The sequence below is a fragment of the Coregonus lavaretus genome, assembly GCF_964263955.1.
Source record: "Coregonus lavaretus genome assembly, chromosome: 37".
Lineage (NCBI taxonomy): Eukaryota > Metazoa > Chordata > Actinopteri > Salmoniformes > Salmonidae > Coregonus > Coregonus lavaretus.
This window is the reverse complement of record NC_140024.1, coordinates 30296978-30316450: the sequence shown is the minus strand read 5'-3', so window position 1 is coordinate 30316450 and position 19473 is coordinate 30296978. Positions and strand designations below refer to the sequence as shown.

The 19473-nt window shown below is 44.8% G+C and overlaps 1 protein-coding gene across 2 annotated transcripts in view; it reads right to left on the bottom strand.

The window, feature by feature from the left end:
• LOC311111860 (casein kinase I) overlaps positions 1–19473 on the bottom strand; it is a 49448-nt gene that overhangs the window by 8068 nt on the left and 21907 nt on the right. The window contains exons 5-12 of one of the 2 annotated variants that reach the window (XM_084154766.1): positions 10331–10482; positions 9732–9966; positions 7684–7769; positions 7520–7604; positions 7161–7309; positions 6952–7059; positions 4885–4992; positions 2214–2320 (exon numbers count right to left, since the gene is read on the bottom strand). In XM_084154766.1, coding sequence (XP_084010892.1) covers positions 2214–2320; positions 4885–4992; positions 6952–7059; positions 7161–7309; positions 7520–7604; positions 7684–7769; positions 9732–9966; positions 10331–10482 — 1030 coding nt within the window. The remainder of the gene's footprint in view (positions 1–2213; positions 2321–4884; positions 4993–6951; positions 7060–7160; positions 7310–7519; positions 7605–7683; positions 7770–9731; positions 9967–10330; positions 10483–19473) is intronic. The other variant, XM_084154767.1, reaches the window with a different exon arrangement.

Below are 19473 nucleotides of genomic sequence, written 5' to 3'. Positions count from 1 at the left end.
GAGAGAATGAAAAAGACAGACAAGGGATGTATGTGAGAGAGAAAGAGGGTGGAGAGAGAGGGGGGGGTGAGAGAGAGAGATCAAGACAGACAAGGGATGTACAGTTGAAGTCGGAAGTTTACATACACCTTAGCCAAATACATTTAAACTCAGTTTCACAATTCCTGACATTTAATCCTAGTAAAAATTCCCTGTCTTAGGTCAGTTAGGATCACCACTTTATTTTAAGAATGTGAAATGTCAGAATAATAGTAGACAGAATGATTTATTTCAGCTTTTATTTCTTTCATCACATTCCCAGTGGGTCAGAAGTTTACATACACTCAATTAGTATATGGTAGCATTGCCTTTACATTGTTTAACTTGGTTCAAACGTTTCGGGTAGCCTTCTACAATAAGTTGGGTGAATTTTGGCCCACTCCTCCTGACAGAGCTGGTGTAACTGAGTCAGGTTTGTAGGCCTCCTTGCTCGCACATGCTTTTTCAGTTCTGCCCACAAATGTTCAATAGGATTGAGGACAGGGCTTTGTGATGGCCACTCCCATACCTTGACTTTGTTGTCCTTAAGCCATTTTGCCACAACTTTGGAAGTATGCTTGGGGTCATTATCCATTTGGAAGACCCATTTGCAACCAAGCTTTAACTTCCTGACTGATGTCTTGAGATGTTGCTTCAATATATCCACATAATTTTCCTTCCTCATGATGTCAACTATTTTGTGAAGTGCACCAGTCCCTCCTGCAGCAAAGCACCCCCACAGCATGATGCTGCCACCCCTGTGCTTCACGGTTGGGATGGTGTTCTTCAGCTTGCAAGCCCCCCCCCTTTTCCTCCAAACATAACGATGGTCATTATGGCCAAACTGTTCTATTTTTGTTTAATCAGACCAGAGTACATTTCTCCAAAAAGTACGATCTTTGACCCCATGTGCAGTTGCAAACCGTAGTCTGCCTTTTTTATGGCGGTTTTGGAGCAGTGGCTTCTTACTTGATGAGCGGCCTTTCAGGTTATGTCGATATAGGACTTGTTTTGCTGTGGATATAGATACTTTTGTACCCGTTTCCTCCAGCATCTTCACAAGGTCCTTTGCTGTTGTTCTAGGATTGATTTGCACTTTTTGAACCAAAGTACGTTAATCTCTAGGAGACAGAACGCGTCTCCTTCCTGAGTGGTATGACGGCTGCGTAGTCCCATGGTGTTTATACTTGCGTACTATTGTTTGTACAGATGAACGTGGTACCTTCAGGCGTTTGGAAATTGCTCCCAAGGATGAACCAGACTTGTGGAGGTCTACAATTGTTTTTCCTGATGTCTTTGCTGATTTCTTTTGATTTTCCCATGATGTCAAGCAAAGAGGCACTGAGTTTGAAGGTAGGCCTTGAAATACATCCACAGGTACACCTCCAATTGACTCAAATGATGTCAATTAGCCTATCAGAAGCTTCTAAAGCCATGACAATTTTCTGGAATTGTCCAAGCTGTTTAAAGACACAGTCAACTTAGTGTATGTAAACTTCTGACCCACTGGAATTGTGATACAGTGAATTATAAGTGAAATAATAGGTCTGTAAACAATTGTTGGAAAAATTACGTATGTCCTAACCGACTTGCCAAAACTATAGTTTGTTAACAAGAAATTTGTAGAGTGGTTGAAAAACGAGTTTTAATGACTCCAACCTAAGTGTATGTAAACTTCCGACTTCAACTGGATGTGTGTGAGTGAGTGAGTGAGTGAGAGACAAGGGATGTATGTGAGAAAGAGGGGGGAGGGAGAGAGCGAGAGAGAGAGAGGGGGAAGGAGGTAGAGCGAGAGATCAAGACAGACAAGGGATGTATGTGTGTGAGAAAGAGGGTGGAGAGAGAGAGGGGGGGTGAGAGAGGGGGAAGGAGGTAGAGAGAGATCAAGACAGACAAGGGATGTATGTGAGAAAGAAAGAGGGTGGAGAGAGGGGGGAGGGAGAGAGAGCGAGAGAGGGGGGGTGAAAGAGAGGGGGAAGGAGGTAGAGAGACCGAGAGATCAAGACAGACAAGGGATGTATGTGTGAGATGGAGGGTGAGAGAGAGAGGGAAGGAGGTAGAGAGAGAGAGATCCAGAGGGTGGAGGAAAGAGCAGAAGAATGAGAGTAAGAGTTGAGGAGGAGAGGAAAGCAGAGGGAGTAGAGTTGGAGAAAGAAATTGAAAAGGTTAAAGGGGGAATATGAGCTGATACATACTTGGCCTCATCCACCACCTCCACCTCGGCCTGGACTGTGATTGGTGCATTGGAGTGGGCTGCCAGAGGGTCATCGGCATTCAGCTCCCCATTGGTTGAACTGACCACCTGTGGCACACGGAGAGAGGGTTGATTCAGGTGGAGTCACTGACCGTTTCCACATATTCAGCTCATTCAGAAAAACACAACTTCAACCCTCAAACACAGAGCCAGTACATGACACACACACACCTGTGACGTATACTGCAAGTAATACCATCTATTGTGTTCTGTAACAAAATCTTATCAAGCTTTGTCAAGCAGTTTTAGCTTTTCACATTTTGAAGAAATAAATACTCTACGATCTTAAATTAACCTCTCCGAATATTTATCAAGAGGTGTGAGTAAAAGGTGCATCATAAATGTATTAGACCAGACATTAAATCACACTATATTGAAGCCCTACAATGAATTAAAGGAAGGGCACAACGTATGACAGTCAGAGTCCCACACACAGGGGCATTATTTGATGATGATTTACCCTCTTTAGGTTTTATTTCATCAAAAACATGCATTGCTAGGCCTCCCGAGTGGAGCAGCATTCTAAGGTACTGCAGTGCTTGAGGCGTCATTACAGATCCGGGTTCAATCCCGAGCTGACCGGGAGACCCATGAGGCGACGCACAATTGGCCCAGCGTCGCCCGGTTTAGGGGAGGGTTTGGCCAGCCTGGATGTCCTTCTCCCATCGCGCTGTAGCGACACCTGTGGCGGGCCGGGAGCATGCACGCTGACACGGTCGCCAGTTGTACGGTGTTTCCTCCGACACATTGGTGCGGCTGGCTTCCGGGTTAAGCGAGCAGTGTGTCAAGAAGCAGTGCGGCTTGGCAGGGTCGTGTTTCGGAGGACGTATGGCTCTCGACCTTCGCCTCTCCCGAGTCCGTACAGGAGTTGCAGCGATGGGACAAGACTAACTACCAATTGGATATCATGCAATTGGGAATAATTTTTTTTGGAAAAAAGTAAACAAATATATAAACAAAAACAAAACATTGCTAAACCAAGTCAACTCATCACTGCACCCAACACAACAAGGATCAACCTGGTTGTATAATGTTAGTTTGTCATGGTTATTAGGTTATTCAATTATAACATCTGACCTCCTAGTGTGTGGCTCTCCTTTTCTTTTTCAAGTGTTCTACTCCGCTAGCCAGCACCTCTCCTAAACAGGTGTTCTACTCCGCTAGCCAGCACCTCTCCTACAGGTGTTCTACTCCGCTAGCCAGCACCTCTCCTACAGGTGTTCTACTCCGCTAGCCAGCACCTCTCCTAAACAGGTGTTCTACTCCGCTAGCCAGCACCTCTCCTACAGGTGTTCTACTCCGCTAGCCAGCACCTCTCCTACAGGTGTTCTACTCCGCTAGCCAGCACCTCTCCTAACCAGGTGTTCTACTCCGCTAGCCAGCACCTCTCCTAACCAGGTGTTCTACTCCGCTAGCCAGCACCTCTCCTAAACAGGTGTTCTACTCCGCTAGCCAGCACCTCTCCTAAACAGGTGTTCTACTCCGCTAGCCAGCACCTCTCCTACAGGTGTTCTACTCCGCTAGCCAGCACCTCTCCTAAACAGGTGTTCTACTCCGCTAGCCAGCACCTCTCCTACACAGGTGTTCTACTCCGCTAGCCAGCACCTCTCCTAAACAGGTGTTCTACTCCGCTACCCAGCACCTCTCCTAAACAGGTGTTCTACTCCGCTAGCCAGCACCTCTCCTAACCAGGTGTTCTACTCCGCTAGCCAGCACCTCTCCTAAACAGGTGTTCTACTCCGCTAGCCAGCACCTCTCCTAAACAGGTGTTCTACTCCGCTAGCCAGCACCTCTCCTAACCAGGTGTTCTACTCCGCTAGCCAGCACCTCTCCTAAACAGGTGTTCTACTCCGCTAGCCAGCACCTCTCCTACACAGGTGTTCTACTCCGCTAGCCAGCACCTCTCCTAAACAGGTGTTCTACTCCGCTAGCCAGCACCTCTCCTAAACAGGTGTTCTACTCCGCTAGCCAGCACCTCTCCTAAACAGGTGTTCTACTCCGCTAGCCAGCACCTCTCCTAAACAGGTGTTCTACTCCGCTAGCCAGCACCTCTCCTAAACAGGTGTTCTACTCCGCTAGCCAGCACCTCTCCTAAACAGGTGTTCTACTCCGCTAGCCAGCACCTCTCCTAAACAGGTGTTCTACTCCGCTAGCCAGCACCTCTCCTAAACAGGTGTTCTACTCCGCTAGCCAGCACCTCTCCTAAACAGGTGTTCTACTCCGCTAGCCAGCACCTCTCCTAAACAGGTGTTCTACTCCGCTAGCCAGCACCTCTCCTAAACAGGTGTGCGTTTCTTTCGCCTCCAGATTAGTTTGTCATAACCAGTCATGACCTGTTATGAAGCTTGCCTTTCCAAAAACACAGGGAAAGAAGACCAAGGGCTGGAAGACAAAAGATGTGAGCACACACAGATACACACCAAATCTCTAGCACCCTCACACACACACACCTCCTAACTCAAGTATGCCAATGATGAGTAACGTATGCCATTGAAATACTTGTGGTGGACCGTGGCACACCATGTGAGGAAACAGGGGAAGGAAGGCGGGTTGGGATCGGAGGGGAAGTGGACAATCGACTGATGGGTCAGTGTGGAGTTGTAGTTGTGTACCTGCACTGAGCCCCCGTGCCTGTCCGATGCCAGGTGGGAGGCCATGTAGGAGGAGTTTGTCCGACTGGGCTGCACTTCCCATGCTCCCCTCCGGTCGGAAGCTGCCGTCTGCTCAGGGAGTTATGGTGGTGATGGAGGGGAAGGGGAGTGAGGGTGGGGGCGGGGTTTAAGCGTGTGTGGGGGCGGGGCCAGACCAGGTGTCATGCAAAGCGGCAGGAGAAAGGAAAGAAAAAAAAGAAAAAAGCAGAGATGAATAAAAAAAGGCGAAGCAGGAAACTGCCTTAGTGACCGAGGGCCGGATACTAACTTGGCGATACGCACATTCCACTCAAACATTTGCTTGAATCTCCCCCATTTAAATCAATGGGTGATCTACACAAAACGAAGTTCGAGTAAGGCGTGCGCTTCACAAGTTGGGATTTGGCCCTGAGTGAACCAGTCATCACACTACAGAATAAACACAGGGCAGTTGACTACATAAAGGATACAATCAACGGGACTGGAACACATGAATAGGTCTCTTTTGGCTGTTTATTTAACAGAGTAAGAATTCTACGAGTGTCTGCATATTAACTAGCAACATTCAGTGTGTGAGCTAGGTTCAGACTGAGATTTCCCATTGTGATGTGACTGTGGTGAGGTTATTGTTAACTTCCTCAAAGCCTGGTTGCTCTCCCTGGTATTTGGCCTGTGTTGAGGAATGCATGCAGAGGTGGCATGTGCAAAAGGTTAAGGTAGCCCCTTAGAAATCAAATGCTTGTCAAAAGGGTTCCTTTATGACATGTACAAAACCACTGTGCACTGGCAAATAAAGGTAGCATATCAACTTACTTTCGTAAGAAAACACAATTCTACATAACATTTTGAACCAGGAATTACAAAAAAGTTTCATCCCAGACATACCTTTACTGCTCCTTTAAACGCCAGAAGATTTATACACATGCATCTTTGCCATTACGTGCATCAAGCAAGCTCCGGAGTCTAGCAGGCTTAATAAGCTCCGGAGTCTAGCAGGCTTAATAAGCTCCGGAGTCTAGCAGGCTTAATAAGCTCCGGAGTCTAGCAGGCTTAATAAGCTCCGGAGTCTAGCAGGCTTAATAAGCTCCGGAGTCTAGCAGGCTTAATAAGCTCCGGAGTCTAGCAGGCTTAATAAGCTCCGGAGTCTAGCAGGCTTAATAAGCTCCGGAGTCTAGCAGGCTTAATAAGCTCCGGAGTCTAGCAGGCTTAATAAGCTCCGGAGTCTAGCAGGCTTAATAAGCTCCGGAGTCTAGCAGGCTTAATAAGCTCCGGAGTCTAGCAGGCTTAATAAGCTCCGGAGTCTAGCAGGCTTAATAAGCTCCGGAGTCTAGCAGGCTTAATAAGCTCCGGAGTCTAGCAGGCTTAATAAGCTCCGGAGTCTTGCAGGCTTAATAAGCTCCGGAGTCTTGCAGGCTTAATAAGCTCCGGAGTCTTGCAGGCTTAATAAGCTTCGCAGTTGGTGGCAGCTGTGGGATCCAACCACCATTGTTTATTTAACAGAGTAAGAATGATGAGTCTGACTCAGTGGGTTATGGCCTGGAGCTGCTGTGGTGCCTCCCCACCACACCCAAGGGACCCACTCTGTAAACCCACCCCCACCACAGATTCTAAAACTTGCTCCTCAGTAAGTAGGAGGAGGAGGGGGTCAGTGTTGGAAGATGTAGGCTAATCAAATCAAGCTCTATTTATATTGACAGGGATGCAACGCAATGAAATTCCCAGGAAAAAAAACTAACCAAAAAAGAAATTACAACTGAAATATTTACTACACAGAGGATAAAAAAACAAAACAATAAAAACTGAAAGACTAAAAAGCACCCTAAGGAAAAGCAGAGTTAAATGCGTTTTAAGATCCCTTTGAAATATGTCCACAGTTTCGAACCCCCTCAGGTTCTCTGGCAGGCAATTCCAGAGGCTGGGGGCATTGTAACTAAAGGGGTAATGTAGCAGCCGTTATGATCCTTGAGCCTTAATTGAAAAATACTGTGGTTAGGGCACAGTGTGGACCATCAGTGTGGATCAGGGCTCTTCAGAGCAAGTTCAGTTTACCTGATTCCTCATGGGTTGGTGCTGCGAGGGCCGTTCTCTGTGTGGGTGGCTCTCTCTGGTGATGGCAGAAGCCCCAGAGTCCATGTTGACAGTCCCTACTGGTGTTGGCTATGGGGTACAAGAGTAAACCAATGTTATATTGTAGCTAAAATACTTAGGCCTGCTCTATGTTTTCCCCCCAATATTAGCCAGTGAGTGGCGTTACATACTATCTGCCTGCCGACCCAGTCGTAGGTGTAATCGAAGGTGTATCCTTTCCGTTCAAACAGCTCTGTGAACAGGGTCCTCAGGTATTCGTAATCAGGCTTTTCAAAGAAATCCAACCGCCTCACGTAGCGTAAATAGGTGGCCATCTCTTCTGTAACAGCAAACACCAATTGCAGATGTAGATTTGAACGTGTAATGTGAGGAACAATACAACATCCTGAAGTGTAGTCAAGGGGCGCCAAAAGCACTCCTCGCTTACATGTGGCTAAATTACCATGATCAAACTGTTGTAAAAAAACCCACAAAGCGTTGCATTGAAAAACAGCATTAGATTTAGATGAGAGAAATAGTCAGGCTGTACCTGGGAAGCTCTCACAGAGAACCTCAACGGGAGTGTTTCTTTTTGTGTCGCCGATCTTCTGGTATCGTTCTTTCAGTGTATCAGCCTGTCAAAGACCCACATAAAACATCTGTATGTTGCTACAAACACAGCACCAGCGTGAAATCTCAGAGGACGTCACATACCTTTAGTCCTTGCCACGGTAGACTCCCACGGAGGAAGTACATGAACATGTGACCCAAGGCTTCCAGGTCATCTCGACGACTTTGCTCTATTAACAAAAACAAGGGGGAGTTACTTAAAAAGGAGGAAAACGCAGTGAGCCATGATTAGAATTTCCTTAACTTGCTTTAACCCCAACCTTTATCTGGGAAGCTGCCTCCCTTTTTGTGATAAAAGTTCAGGGGCCCTAGTCACTCATAAACCCTGGCTAAGTTATACTTAGTATTTGCAACCTTGCCAACCTTAAATGAAAAAAAAGCCCTTGACAAAGAAATGTTGCCTACTCATTGGCCAAATCCAAGGAGACATGATTTATCTAAAAGTACACTGCTCAAAAAAATTAAAGGGAACACTTAAACAACACATTGTAACTCCAAGTCAATCACACTTCTGTGAAATCAAACTGTCCACTTAGGAAGCAACACTGATTGACAATAAATGTCACATGCTGTTGTGCAAATGGTATAGACAACAGGTGGAAATTATAGGTAATTAGCAAGACACCACCAATTAAGGAGTGGTTCTGCAGGTGGTGACCACAGACCACTTCTCAGTTCCTATGCTTCCTGGCTGATGTTTTGGTCACTTTTGAATGCTGGCGGTGCTTTCACTCTAGTGGTAGCATGAGACGGAGTCTACAACCCACACAAGTGGCTCAGGTAGTGCAGCTCATCCAGGATGGCACATCAATGCGAGCTGTGGCAAGAAGGTTTGCTGTGTCTGTCAGCGTAGTGTCCAGAGCATGGAGGCGCTACCAGGAGACAGGCCAGTACATCAGGAGACGTGGAGGAGGCCGTAGGAGGGCAACAACCCAGCAGCAGGACCGCTACCTCCGCCTTTGTGCAAGGAGGAGCACTGCCAGAGCCCTGCAAAATGACCTCCAGCAGGCCACAAATGTGCATGTGTCTGCTCAAACGGTCAGAAACAGACTCCATGAGGGTGGTATGAGGGCCCGACGTCCACAGGTGGGGGTTGTGCTTACAGCCCAACACCGTGCAGGACGTTTGGCATTTGCCAGAGAACACCAAGATTGGCAAATTCGCCACTGGCGCCCTGTGCTCTTCACAGATGAAAGCAGGTTCACACTGAGCACATGTGACAGAGTCTGGAGACGCCGTGGAGAACGTTCTGCTGCCTGCAACATCCTCCAGCATGACCGGTTTGGCGGTCGGTCAGTCATGGTGTGGGGTGGCATTTCTTTGGGGGGCCACACAGCCCTCCATGTGCTCGACAGAGGTAGCCTGACTGCCATTAGGTACCGAGATGAGATCCTCAGACCCCTTGTGAGACCATATGCTGGTGCGGTTGGCCCTGGGTTCCTCCTAATGCAAGACAATGCTAGACCTCATGTGGCTGGAGTGTGTCAGCAGTTCCTGCAAGAGGAAGGCATTGATGCTATGGACCGCCCGTTCCCCAGACCTGAATCCAATTGAGCACATCTGGGACATCATGTCTCGCTCCATCCACCAACGCCACGTTGCACCACAGACTGTCCAGGAGTTGGCGGATGCTTTAGTCCAGGTCTGGGAGGAGATCCCTCAGGAGACCATACACCACCTCATCAGGAGCATGCCCAGGCGTTGTAGGGAGGTCATACAGGCACGTGGAGGCCACACACACTACGGAGCCTCATTTTGACTTGTTTTAAGGACATTACATCAAAGTTGGATCAGCCTGTAGTGTGGTTTTCCACTTTAATTTTGAGTGTGACTCCAAATCCAGACCTCCATGGGTTGATACATTTTATTTCCATTGATAATTTTTGTGTGATTTTGTTGTCAGCACATTCAACTATGTAACGAAAAAAGTATTTAATAAAATGATTTCATTCATTCAGATCTAGGATGTGTTATTTTAGTGTTCCCTTTATTTTTTTGAGCAGTGTATAAACACCTCATAACCAAGTTTCACAACAACACTAGCATGCTGACAAAGCAGTGTCATAACTAATAACTACATTTAAAAATGTGCGTAAACCACCCCTTAGAAATTCTTGGCAAACCAGACATACCTTTTCCCAAATGTGTGTTAATGGACATGTATCGGGCTGTCCCGGTTAAGCTCTTGTGCTCCCGGTATGGGATGTGTTTTTTGGTTTCAGGGTCGATGTACTCTTTGGCCAGGCCAAAGTCAATGATGTGGATAATGTGGTCCTTTTTGCATCCTCCCCGTCCGATGAGGAAGTTCTCAGGCTTTACGTCTCTGTAGATGAGGTTTTTAGAGTGCACATACTCCATCCGGGAGATCTGGATAGGGACGGCACAGGACAGTCAGTAACAGAGTGGCCTCCTGGACTATGCATGGGTACACACAGACTAGACCAATAAGTTCAATCAAATCAGGGTTCAATAAGGAAACAGAAACTCTACCAAAAATCTGATCTCAGCAGGATTGGGGTCAATTATAATCCAATATTTTCCCCGGGATGAATTCATTACTTTAAAAAAAAGCCCCTTTCCAAATCATGAATTGGGAAAAATAACTTTTCAGAATCACATTTTAAGTTCTCCTAAATTGGCCGAATTACATGGAATTGACCCCAACCTTCGAATTGCAGACCAGTTTGAACAAATCTGGTAAATATAGCATTATTTGATGTTGGGAACTCACCAGCTGAATGGCAATCATTAATACAGTCTTTAGTGAGAAGGTCCTGTCACAAAGGTCAAAGAGGTCTTCTAAACTGGGGCCCAGCAGCTCTAGGACCATGGCATTATACTTCCCACAGGGCCCAAAGTAGAACACCTGGGGCAGGCCTTCCGCTGAAAGAGACAGCGGGAGAAGAGGACTATTAGAACAATGAAAAGGTAGCTTCTAGTTATCGCCTTGTTGCCTGCTGACATAGTGAACCACGTGTAGTTGGTCTGACCAGTTCTTTCAGTAGACCATTTGAATTGTGTTACACTCCTGTGGACCCACGCAATGTAAGCAGCATGAAGTCCTGGGAATGAGAGGAGCTGTCCATTGGAGACTGGCCTTGTGGGGGGAAAACCTAGTGTGTTATTTCTGCCTCGCCTGACAATGATGAGAGAGGTTGAACCCAGGGCAGCCACAGGCATCATTGACCTCAGATCAGCCAGATGGGAGGAGAAGCACAGACATGGAGGTTCAGAGGTCAGAGACCGCTGCCTGCCAGTTATGCACTAACCAGAGGAAAATGAGTAGTCTAAACCCAAACAGCCTGTGGAGATGGATGGCTAAGCACTGTTCATACGGGGTCAACTGACTGCAGTGTTGAGACTAATGCTCTATGTAGGATCTTAAATTTGATCAACCTGTTGCAGGATAACTTTCCTGCAATGCAGGACATCTAACATTTGTAGTGTATTTGAGGTTTAAAAAAGGTTGCTGAAGTTTGTCATTTCCACTTTGAAATTTCAGACTTGATTTTCCATTATGAAAAATGTATCAACCCCTACAAAAATGACCATGAATAATAATAATAATAATAATAATAATAATAATAATACACATAATTCACATTTCCCATTGCAGCAGAATTATTTTCCTGCTGTAGCAAACTGGCTCAAATTAAGATTCTCCATGTGTATGTAAAGGTTGTGCACCTCATCCAGTGTACTAGGCAGCAGGTTTTGTGGAGCAGTGGTTCCCAAACTGTAATAACTCAGTCCGGCCTTCAACCTACTCTTGAAAGTTGTAATAGTAGAATGCACAAGGTGCAACTTCGAAATTCGGTAGTTCGTCATCAGTTTTCCTCTTGACATGTCAGTCACTGCATACCTTAGAGAGCTACAGGCCTCCTGTAGAGCATGGCGCTTGCAATGCCAGGGTTGTGGGTTCGATTCCCACGGGGGGCCAGTATGAAAAATGTATGCACTCACTAACTGTAAGTCGCTCTGGATAAGAGCGTCTGCTAAATGACTAAAATGTAAATGTCATTTATAACTTGTAAGAAATGTGCAGATCAACGAGCCCATATGTTTTTTAGCAAAAATATGTTTTACACCTTAGATTTTGTTGCAACGTTTGAGTCACTCTAATAACACATTAATACACATTAGGCAGAGTGGAAACATATGTAAAATTGCAGGAAATAAGCTTTAAACCTGCAACATGCTCTCTCTGTTAACAAGAGGGGTGTGAACAGTTTGTGTCATGAACAGTGCTTGTGCCCATAGAAGCAGACGTGGGGCGTGGGATGTTCCCCAATGCTGGAAGGGGGCCTGAGGGAAAGAGTTTGGGAACCCCTGTTGTAGAGAGCTCATATGTTGACTTTCTAAAGGTTGTGTGAGGAGCACATCTTTAGGTTGTGTATGGCCAATGTGAGGAGCGATGTATTAAGCAGTAGTGGGAAAAGTACCCAATTGACATACATTAGTAAAAGTAAAAGATACCTTTATAGAAAATGAATCAAGTAAAAGTGAAAGTCACACAGCAAAACACTAGTTGAGTAAAGGTATTTGCGTTTTAAATATATGTAAGTTTCAAAAGTAAATATTATAGCTAAAATACTTAAGTATCAAATGTATAAATCATTTCACATTCCTTATATTAAGCAAATCAGATGGCACATGTTTTTTTTTACAGTTAGTCAGGAGCACACTCCAACACTAAGACATAATTTACAAACGAAGCATGTGTTTAGTGAGTCTGCCAGATCAGAGGCAGTAGGGATGTTCTCTTGTTAAGTGTTTGAATTTGACCATTTTCCTGTCCTGCTAAGCATTCGAAATGTAATGAGTACTTTTGGGTGTCAGGGTAAATGTATGGAGTAAAAAGTACATTATTTTCTTTAGGAATGTAGTGGAGTAAAAGTAGTCAAAAATATAAATAGTAAAGTACAGATACCCCAAAAACTACTTCAGTATTTACACCACTGGTATTGAGCATTAACACTCGTAAAAGTCACAAAGGAGTTCACGTATAGGCTGTGAGTTGATTCTGTGAAGAACTCAAACTCTTAATGAAAATACAAAGCATTCAATTGACTCAGTTAAATATTGCATAGGCAACATTTTTCAATTCAACACAAGTATTTTCTAAATCGCTAAAGCTGTAGAGGTGAATATTCTCAAAATGTGTAAAATCAATGCTTGAATGTTGGCAGTGGTCTCCGTTTTGACAGATGACAAACATTTCCCACAGTCACTTGAGTCGAATCATAATATTGGGAAGTAGGTTAATGCTGCCCAGACGGTGATCTCTACACAGCAGATGTCAAACAGTTAAAAACAAAAACCATACAACCAAACTTCAAGCAAAAAAATTGCTTTCCTATCCAGTTCATCTATCTGATGCTGTATAATGATTTGTTCATTATTCATGGCTAACCCCCAGTAGAGTTTGGTCACCTGAATTCAAAATACCTGAGAGCGTGAACTTTTAAGAATAACAACCAGCACAATCACTGCCAACCACTGATTGGTAAATGAGAGAACGATGACAAGATCCAATGACAGAGAAATAAAACATCTTACAGAATGAGTGAGACAGTTTTATCAGCTAGCATCTACAGTGTCTGCAGAAAGTACTCACACCCCTTGACTTTTGCCACATTTTCTTGTTACAGCCTGAATTTTAAATGATTATTATAAAAAAAATTATGTCACTGGCCTACACACAATAGCCCATAATATGAAAGTGGAATTCATGTTTTTATTTTATACAAATTAATTAATAATATAATATGCCACTTTTATCACAAGCGACTTACAGTCATGCGTGCATCATTTTTTTTGTGTATGGGTGGTCCCGGGGATCGAACCCACTACCCTGGCGTTACAAGCGCCGTGCTCTACCAGCTGAGCTACAGAGGACCACTTTTCATTAAAAATGAAAAGCTGAAATGTCTTGAGTCAATAAGTATTCAACCCCTTTGTTATGGCAAGCCTAAATAAGTTCAGGAGTAAAAATGTGCTTAACAAGTCACATAAGTTGCATGGAATCTATGTGCAACAATGATTTTTGAATGACTACCTCATCTATGTACCCCACACAATTATCTCTAAGGTCCCTCAGTTGAGCAGTGAATTTCAAAACAGATTCAACCACAAATTCCAGGCAGGTTTTCCAATGCCTCACAAAGAAGGTCCCCTATTGGTAGATAAAAAAAGCAGACACTGAATATCCCTTTGAGCATAGTGAAGTTATTAATTACACTTTGGATGGTGTATCATTACACCCAGTCACTACAAAGATGCAGGCGTCCTTCCTAACTCAGTTGCCGGAGAGGAAGGAAACCGCTCAGGGATTTCACCATGAGGCCAATGGTGACATTAAAACAGTAATAGAGTTTAATGGCTGTGACTGGAGAAAACAGAGAATGGATTAACAACATTGTACAGTCATGGTCAAACGTTTTGAGAATGACACAAATACTAATTTTCACAAAGTCTGCTGCCTCAGTTTTGATGATGGCAATTTGCATATACTCCAGAATGTCATGAAGAGTGATCAGATGAATTGCAATTAATTGCAAAGTCCCTCTTTACCATGAAAATTAACTTAATCCCCCAAAAACATTTCCACTGCATTTCAGCCCTGCCACAAAAGGACCAGCTGCCATCATGTCAGTGATTCTCTCGTTAACATAGGTGAGAGTGTTGACGAGGACAAGGCTGGAGATATCTCTGTCATGCTGTTTGAGTTAGAATATCAGACTGGAAGCTTTAAAAGGAAGGTGGTGCTTGAAATCATTGTTCTTCCTCTGTTAACCATGGTTACCTGCAAGGAAACACGTGCCGTCATCATTGCGTTGCACAAAAAGGGCTTCACAGGCAAGGATATTGCTGCTAGTAAGATTGCACCTAAATCAACCATTTATCGGCTCATCAAGAACTTAAAGGAGAGAGGTTCAATTGTTGTGAAGAAGGCGTCAGGGCGCCCAAGAAAGTCCAGCAAGCGCCAGGACCGTCTCCTAAAGTTGATTCAGCTGCGGGATCGGGGCACCACCAGTGCAGAGCTTGCTCAGGAATGGCAGCAGGCAGGTGTGAGTGCATCTGCATGCACAGTGAGGCGAAGACTTTTGGAGGATGGCCTGGTGTCAAGAATGGCAGCAAAGAAGTCACTTCTCTCCAGGAAAAACATCAGGGACAGACTGATATTCTGCAAAAGGTACTGGGATTGGACTGCTGAGGACTGGGGTAAAGTCATTTTCTCTGATGAATCCCCTTTCCGATTGTTTGGGGCATCCGGAAAACACCTTGTCCAGAGAAGACAAGGTGAGCGCTACCATCAGTCCTGTGTCATGCCAACAGTAAAGCATCCTGAGACCATTCATGTGTGGGGTTGCTTCTCAGCCAAGGGAGTGGGCTCACTCACAATTTTGCCTAAGAACACAGCCATGAATAAAGAATGGTACCAACACATCCTCCGAGAGCAACTTCTCCCAACCATCCAAGAACAGTTTGGTGGCGACCAATGCCTTTTCCAGCATGATGGAGCACCTTGCCACAAGGCAAAAGTGATAACTAAGTGGCTCAGGGAACAAAACATCAACATTTTGGGTCCATTTGGCAAATAATTAACTTTTTGTCCTGAATACAAAGTCTTATGTTTGGGGCAAATCCAATACAACACATTACTGCGTACCACTCTCTACATTTTCAAGCATAGTGGTGGCTGCATCATGTTATGAGTAAGCTTGTAATCGTTAAGGACTGGGGAGTTTTTCAGGATAAAAAAATAAACTGAAAGGCGTTAAGCACAGGCAAAATCCTAGAGGAATACCTGGTTCAGTCTGCTTTCCACCAGACACGGAGATACATTCACCTTTCAGCAGGACAACCTAAAACACAAGGCCACATCTACACTGGAGTTGCTTACCAAGAAGACCGTGAAGACTTAAATCTGCTTTAAAATCTATGGCAAGACCTGAAAACGGTTGTCTAGCAATTATCAACAACAAACAGGGCCTAAAATTAAACACCCGCCACCTACCAAATGTGGGTAGATTTTGGCATTGGCGGGTAAGATGTCTATTTCACCAGCCACGTTGGCAGGTGGTCAGGGCTCCACAGTGAGCATTGCACTAATATTTGTGAATAAAAATAGTTAAGTATGATCACATTTATAGTCATATATATTACATATTATAGTATTTTTGCCATTTTGTTTCATAGCTGGTAAATTAATCACGCAAAGTCAAAGAACTACGAATCCTATACAGTGAGGGAAAAAAGTATTTGATCCCCTGCTGATTTTGTATGTTTGCCCACTGACAAAGACATGATCAGTCTATCATTTTAATGGTAGGTTTATTTGAACAGTGAGAGACAGAATAACAACAAAAAAATCCAGAAAAACGCATGTCAAAAATGTTATAAATTGATTTGCATTTTAATGAGGGAAATAAGTATTTGACCCCTCTGCAAAACATGACTTAGTACTTGGTGGCAAAACCCTTGTTGGCAATCACAGAGACAGACGTTTCCTGTAGTTGGCCACCAGGTTTGCACACATCTCAGGAGGGATTTTGTCCCACTCCTCTTTGCAGATCTTCTCCAAGTCATTAAGGTTTTGAGGCTGATGTTTGGCAACTCGAACCTTCAGCTCCCTCCACAGATTTTCTATGGGATTAAGGTCTAGAGACTGGCTAGACCACTCCAGGACCTTAATGTGCTTCTTCTTGAGCCACTCCTTTGTTGCCTTGGCCGTGTGTTTTGGGTCATTGTCATGCTGGAATACCCATCCACGACCCATTTTCAATGGGAAGGAGGTTCTCACCCAAGGTTTGACGGTACATAGCCCCGTCCATCGTCCCTTTGATGCGGTGAAGTTGTCCTGTCCCCTTAGCAGAAAAACACCCCCAAAGCATAATGTTTCCACCTCCATGTTTGACGGTGGGGATGGTGTTCTTGGGGTCATAGGCAGCATTCCTCCTCCAAACACGGCGAGTTGAGTTGATGCCAAAGAGCTCAATTTTGGTCTCATCTGACCACAACACTTTGACCCAGTTCTCCTCTGAATCATTCAGATGTTCATTGGCAAACTTCAGACTGCCCTGTATATGTGCTTTCTTGAGCAGGGGGACCTTGCGGGCGCTGCAGGATTTCAGTCCTTCACGGCGTAGTGTGTTACCAATTGTTTTCTTGGTGACTATGGTCCCAGCTGCCTTGAGATCATTGACAAGATCCTCCGGTGTAGTTCTGGGCTGATTCCTCACGGTTCTCATGATCATTGCAACTCCATGAGGTGAGATCTTGCATGGAGCCCCAGGCCGAGGGAGATTGACAGTACTTTTGTGTTTCTTCCATTTGCGAATAATTGCACCAACTGTTGTCACCTTCTCACCAAGCTGCTTGGCGATGGTCTTGTATCCCATTCCAGCCTTGTGTAGGTCTACAATCTTGTCCCTGACATCCTTGGAGAGCTATTTGGTCTTGGCCATGGTGGAGAGTTTGGAATCTGATTGATTGATTGCTTCTGTGGACAGGTGTCTTTTATACAGGTAACAAGCTGAGATTAGGAGCACTCCCTTTAAGAGAGTGCTCCTAATCTCAGCTCGTTACCTGTATAAAAGATACCTGGGAGCCAGAAATCTTTCTGATTGAGAGGGGGTCAAATACTTAATTTCCCTCATTAAAATGCAAATCAATTTATAACATTTTTTACATGCATTTTTCTGGATTTTTTTGTTGTTATTCTGTCTCTCACTGTTCAAATAAACCTACCATTAAAATGATAGACTGATCATTTCTTTGTCAGTGGGCAAACGTACAAAATCAGCAGGGGATCAAATACTTTTTTCCCTCACTGTATAGCCTTTTCCAACTCGCGCAGCAACACTTTCTGGCAGGGGGCTGTGCGCACGTGAAGAGCTGAGTTAATTATTATTATTTATTTTTTGAAGCGCTGCGCACAGGCATAAAAGTTGTTCTAATTTACTTGAAACGAAAGTCTGCTGAAGTGAAACTTTGTCCTTGTGTTTCTTGCCTATTTACATTGTTTTGTTCATAAGCTAGGTTGTTTTACTGCTACGGAAGAGAAGACAACGCTTCTACTAAGACTAAATCTCACAGGCACAAACATGACTGGAGTCGCGCTACCACGGTAACCTCCCACCCTTAAAGGGGCAGGTGAACATTTGTCTCATCTGTGATATTTTGGTTAAAAGACTTAGTTAAATGTATTAAACAATATACCACATTACTTCTTACTACTAATACATTTGTTTTAGAAACATTACAAAGCATACTCATCCGTTTTTTTTTGTGTTTCTTGGTGTAATTTTAGCAGGCATAAATAATATGAGTGGCTGGTAGATTTTTAAATCAACTTGCAACAGTGGCTGGTGGACCAAAAAGAAAATGTTATGCCCTGACAACCAACTTGACAGAGCTTGAAACGTTTTCAAAAGAATACAATGAGCAAATATTGCACAATCCAGGTGTGGAAAGCTCTTGGAGACTTACCCAGAAAGACTCACAGCTATAATCGCTGCCAAAGGTGACTAACATGTATTGACTCAGGGAGTTGACTGTAGTGTGTCCGTGTAAATAGCCTTTATTTTTAAATTTTCGTATACATTTCCCTATCACACTTTTAATCTTTCTACTAAATATACTTTCCTGCAACCCGCTTCACTCAATGTGGAACGGATACTATTATTTACTTACCTTTTATCTAGAATCTCCAGTTGAAACTAGCTAGCCAGCTAACTAGCTACTTGCGATTAGCCACCGTTAGCGGTTTTTCACCCAGAACATCGCATTTTCTGCCGGAATAACTGAATCACTGGATCGCAACTAGCTAGCCGCAACAGAATGGATGTGGTCCTCTGTAGCTCAGCTGGTAGAGCACGGCGCTTGTAACGCCAAGGTAGTGGGTTCGATCCCCGGGACCACCCATACACAAAAATGTATGCACGCATGTCTGTAAGTCGCTTTGGATAAAAGCGTCTGCTAAATGGCATATTATTTATTATTATTATAGTCACCACTGCCCCCGAAGCAAGCACCAGTTAGCCTTGAGCTAGCCTCGAGCCAGGCCCATATCTCGGCTATCTACCTCTCTGTCTACCGGACGAGAGTACCCAGCTAACTAGCTACTTGCTATTAGCCACCGTTAGAGTTTTTTCACCATTGTCCGTAGCCTGCACTATCTACCAGCCAGCTCTAGCCTGGACTATTATCGGCCAGTCTGCACTGTCTGCACAGCGCGTTATCGACCCAGAACATATCGGATTTTCTGCTGGAATCACTGAAACACTGGACCTTTAACACCGGATCATCGCAACTAGCTAGCTGCAACCGAATGGATGTTGTTGCTGGCTAATCAGCCTTGAGCTAGCCTCGAGTCAGGCCCATCTCCCGGCTATCTACCTCTCTGTCAACCGGACGGGACCTCCTAGTGTCGACACAGAGCCCCGCCGATCCATCACGACTGGTCTGCCGACGTAGTTGTCTGTGGTTTCAACCGGCTTCCCGTTGCGACGACCACGAAGATCCATCTGCTAGCCCCGGCCCCTAGCACACACAATTCAACAGCCGTGCTTCCTGCTCGCCTGTGCTGTAGCACCAATTCGAACTGCTCTCGGACTCACATATTGCTGTTCACTGGACCTTATGATCACTCAGCTGCACAGCTGATGCCTGCTGGACTGTTCCTTTACATGGTACCCTGTCCTGTTTATCTGTTTAGCCTCAGCCTAAACTTTCATCGCCATTACCAGTTGTTGTCTTAGCTCTCTCGAATAACACCTGTGATTGCTTAATGCCTCTCTCCCATGTCAATATGCCTTGCCTATTGCTGTTCCAGTTAGTTCTTATTATACAATTTCACTGTAGAGCCCC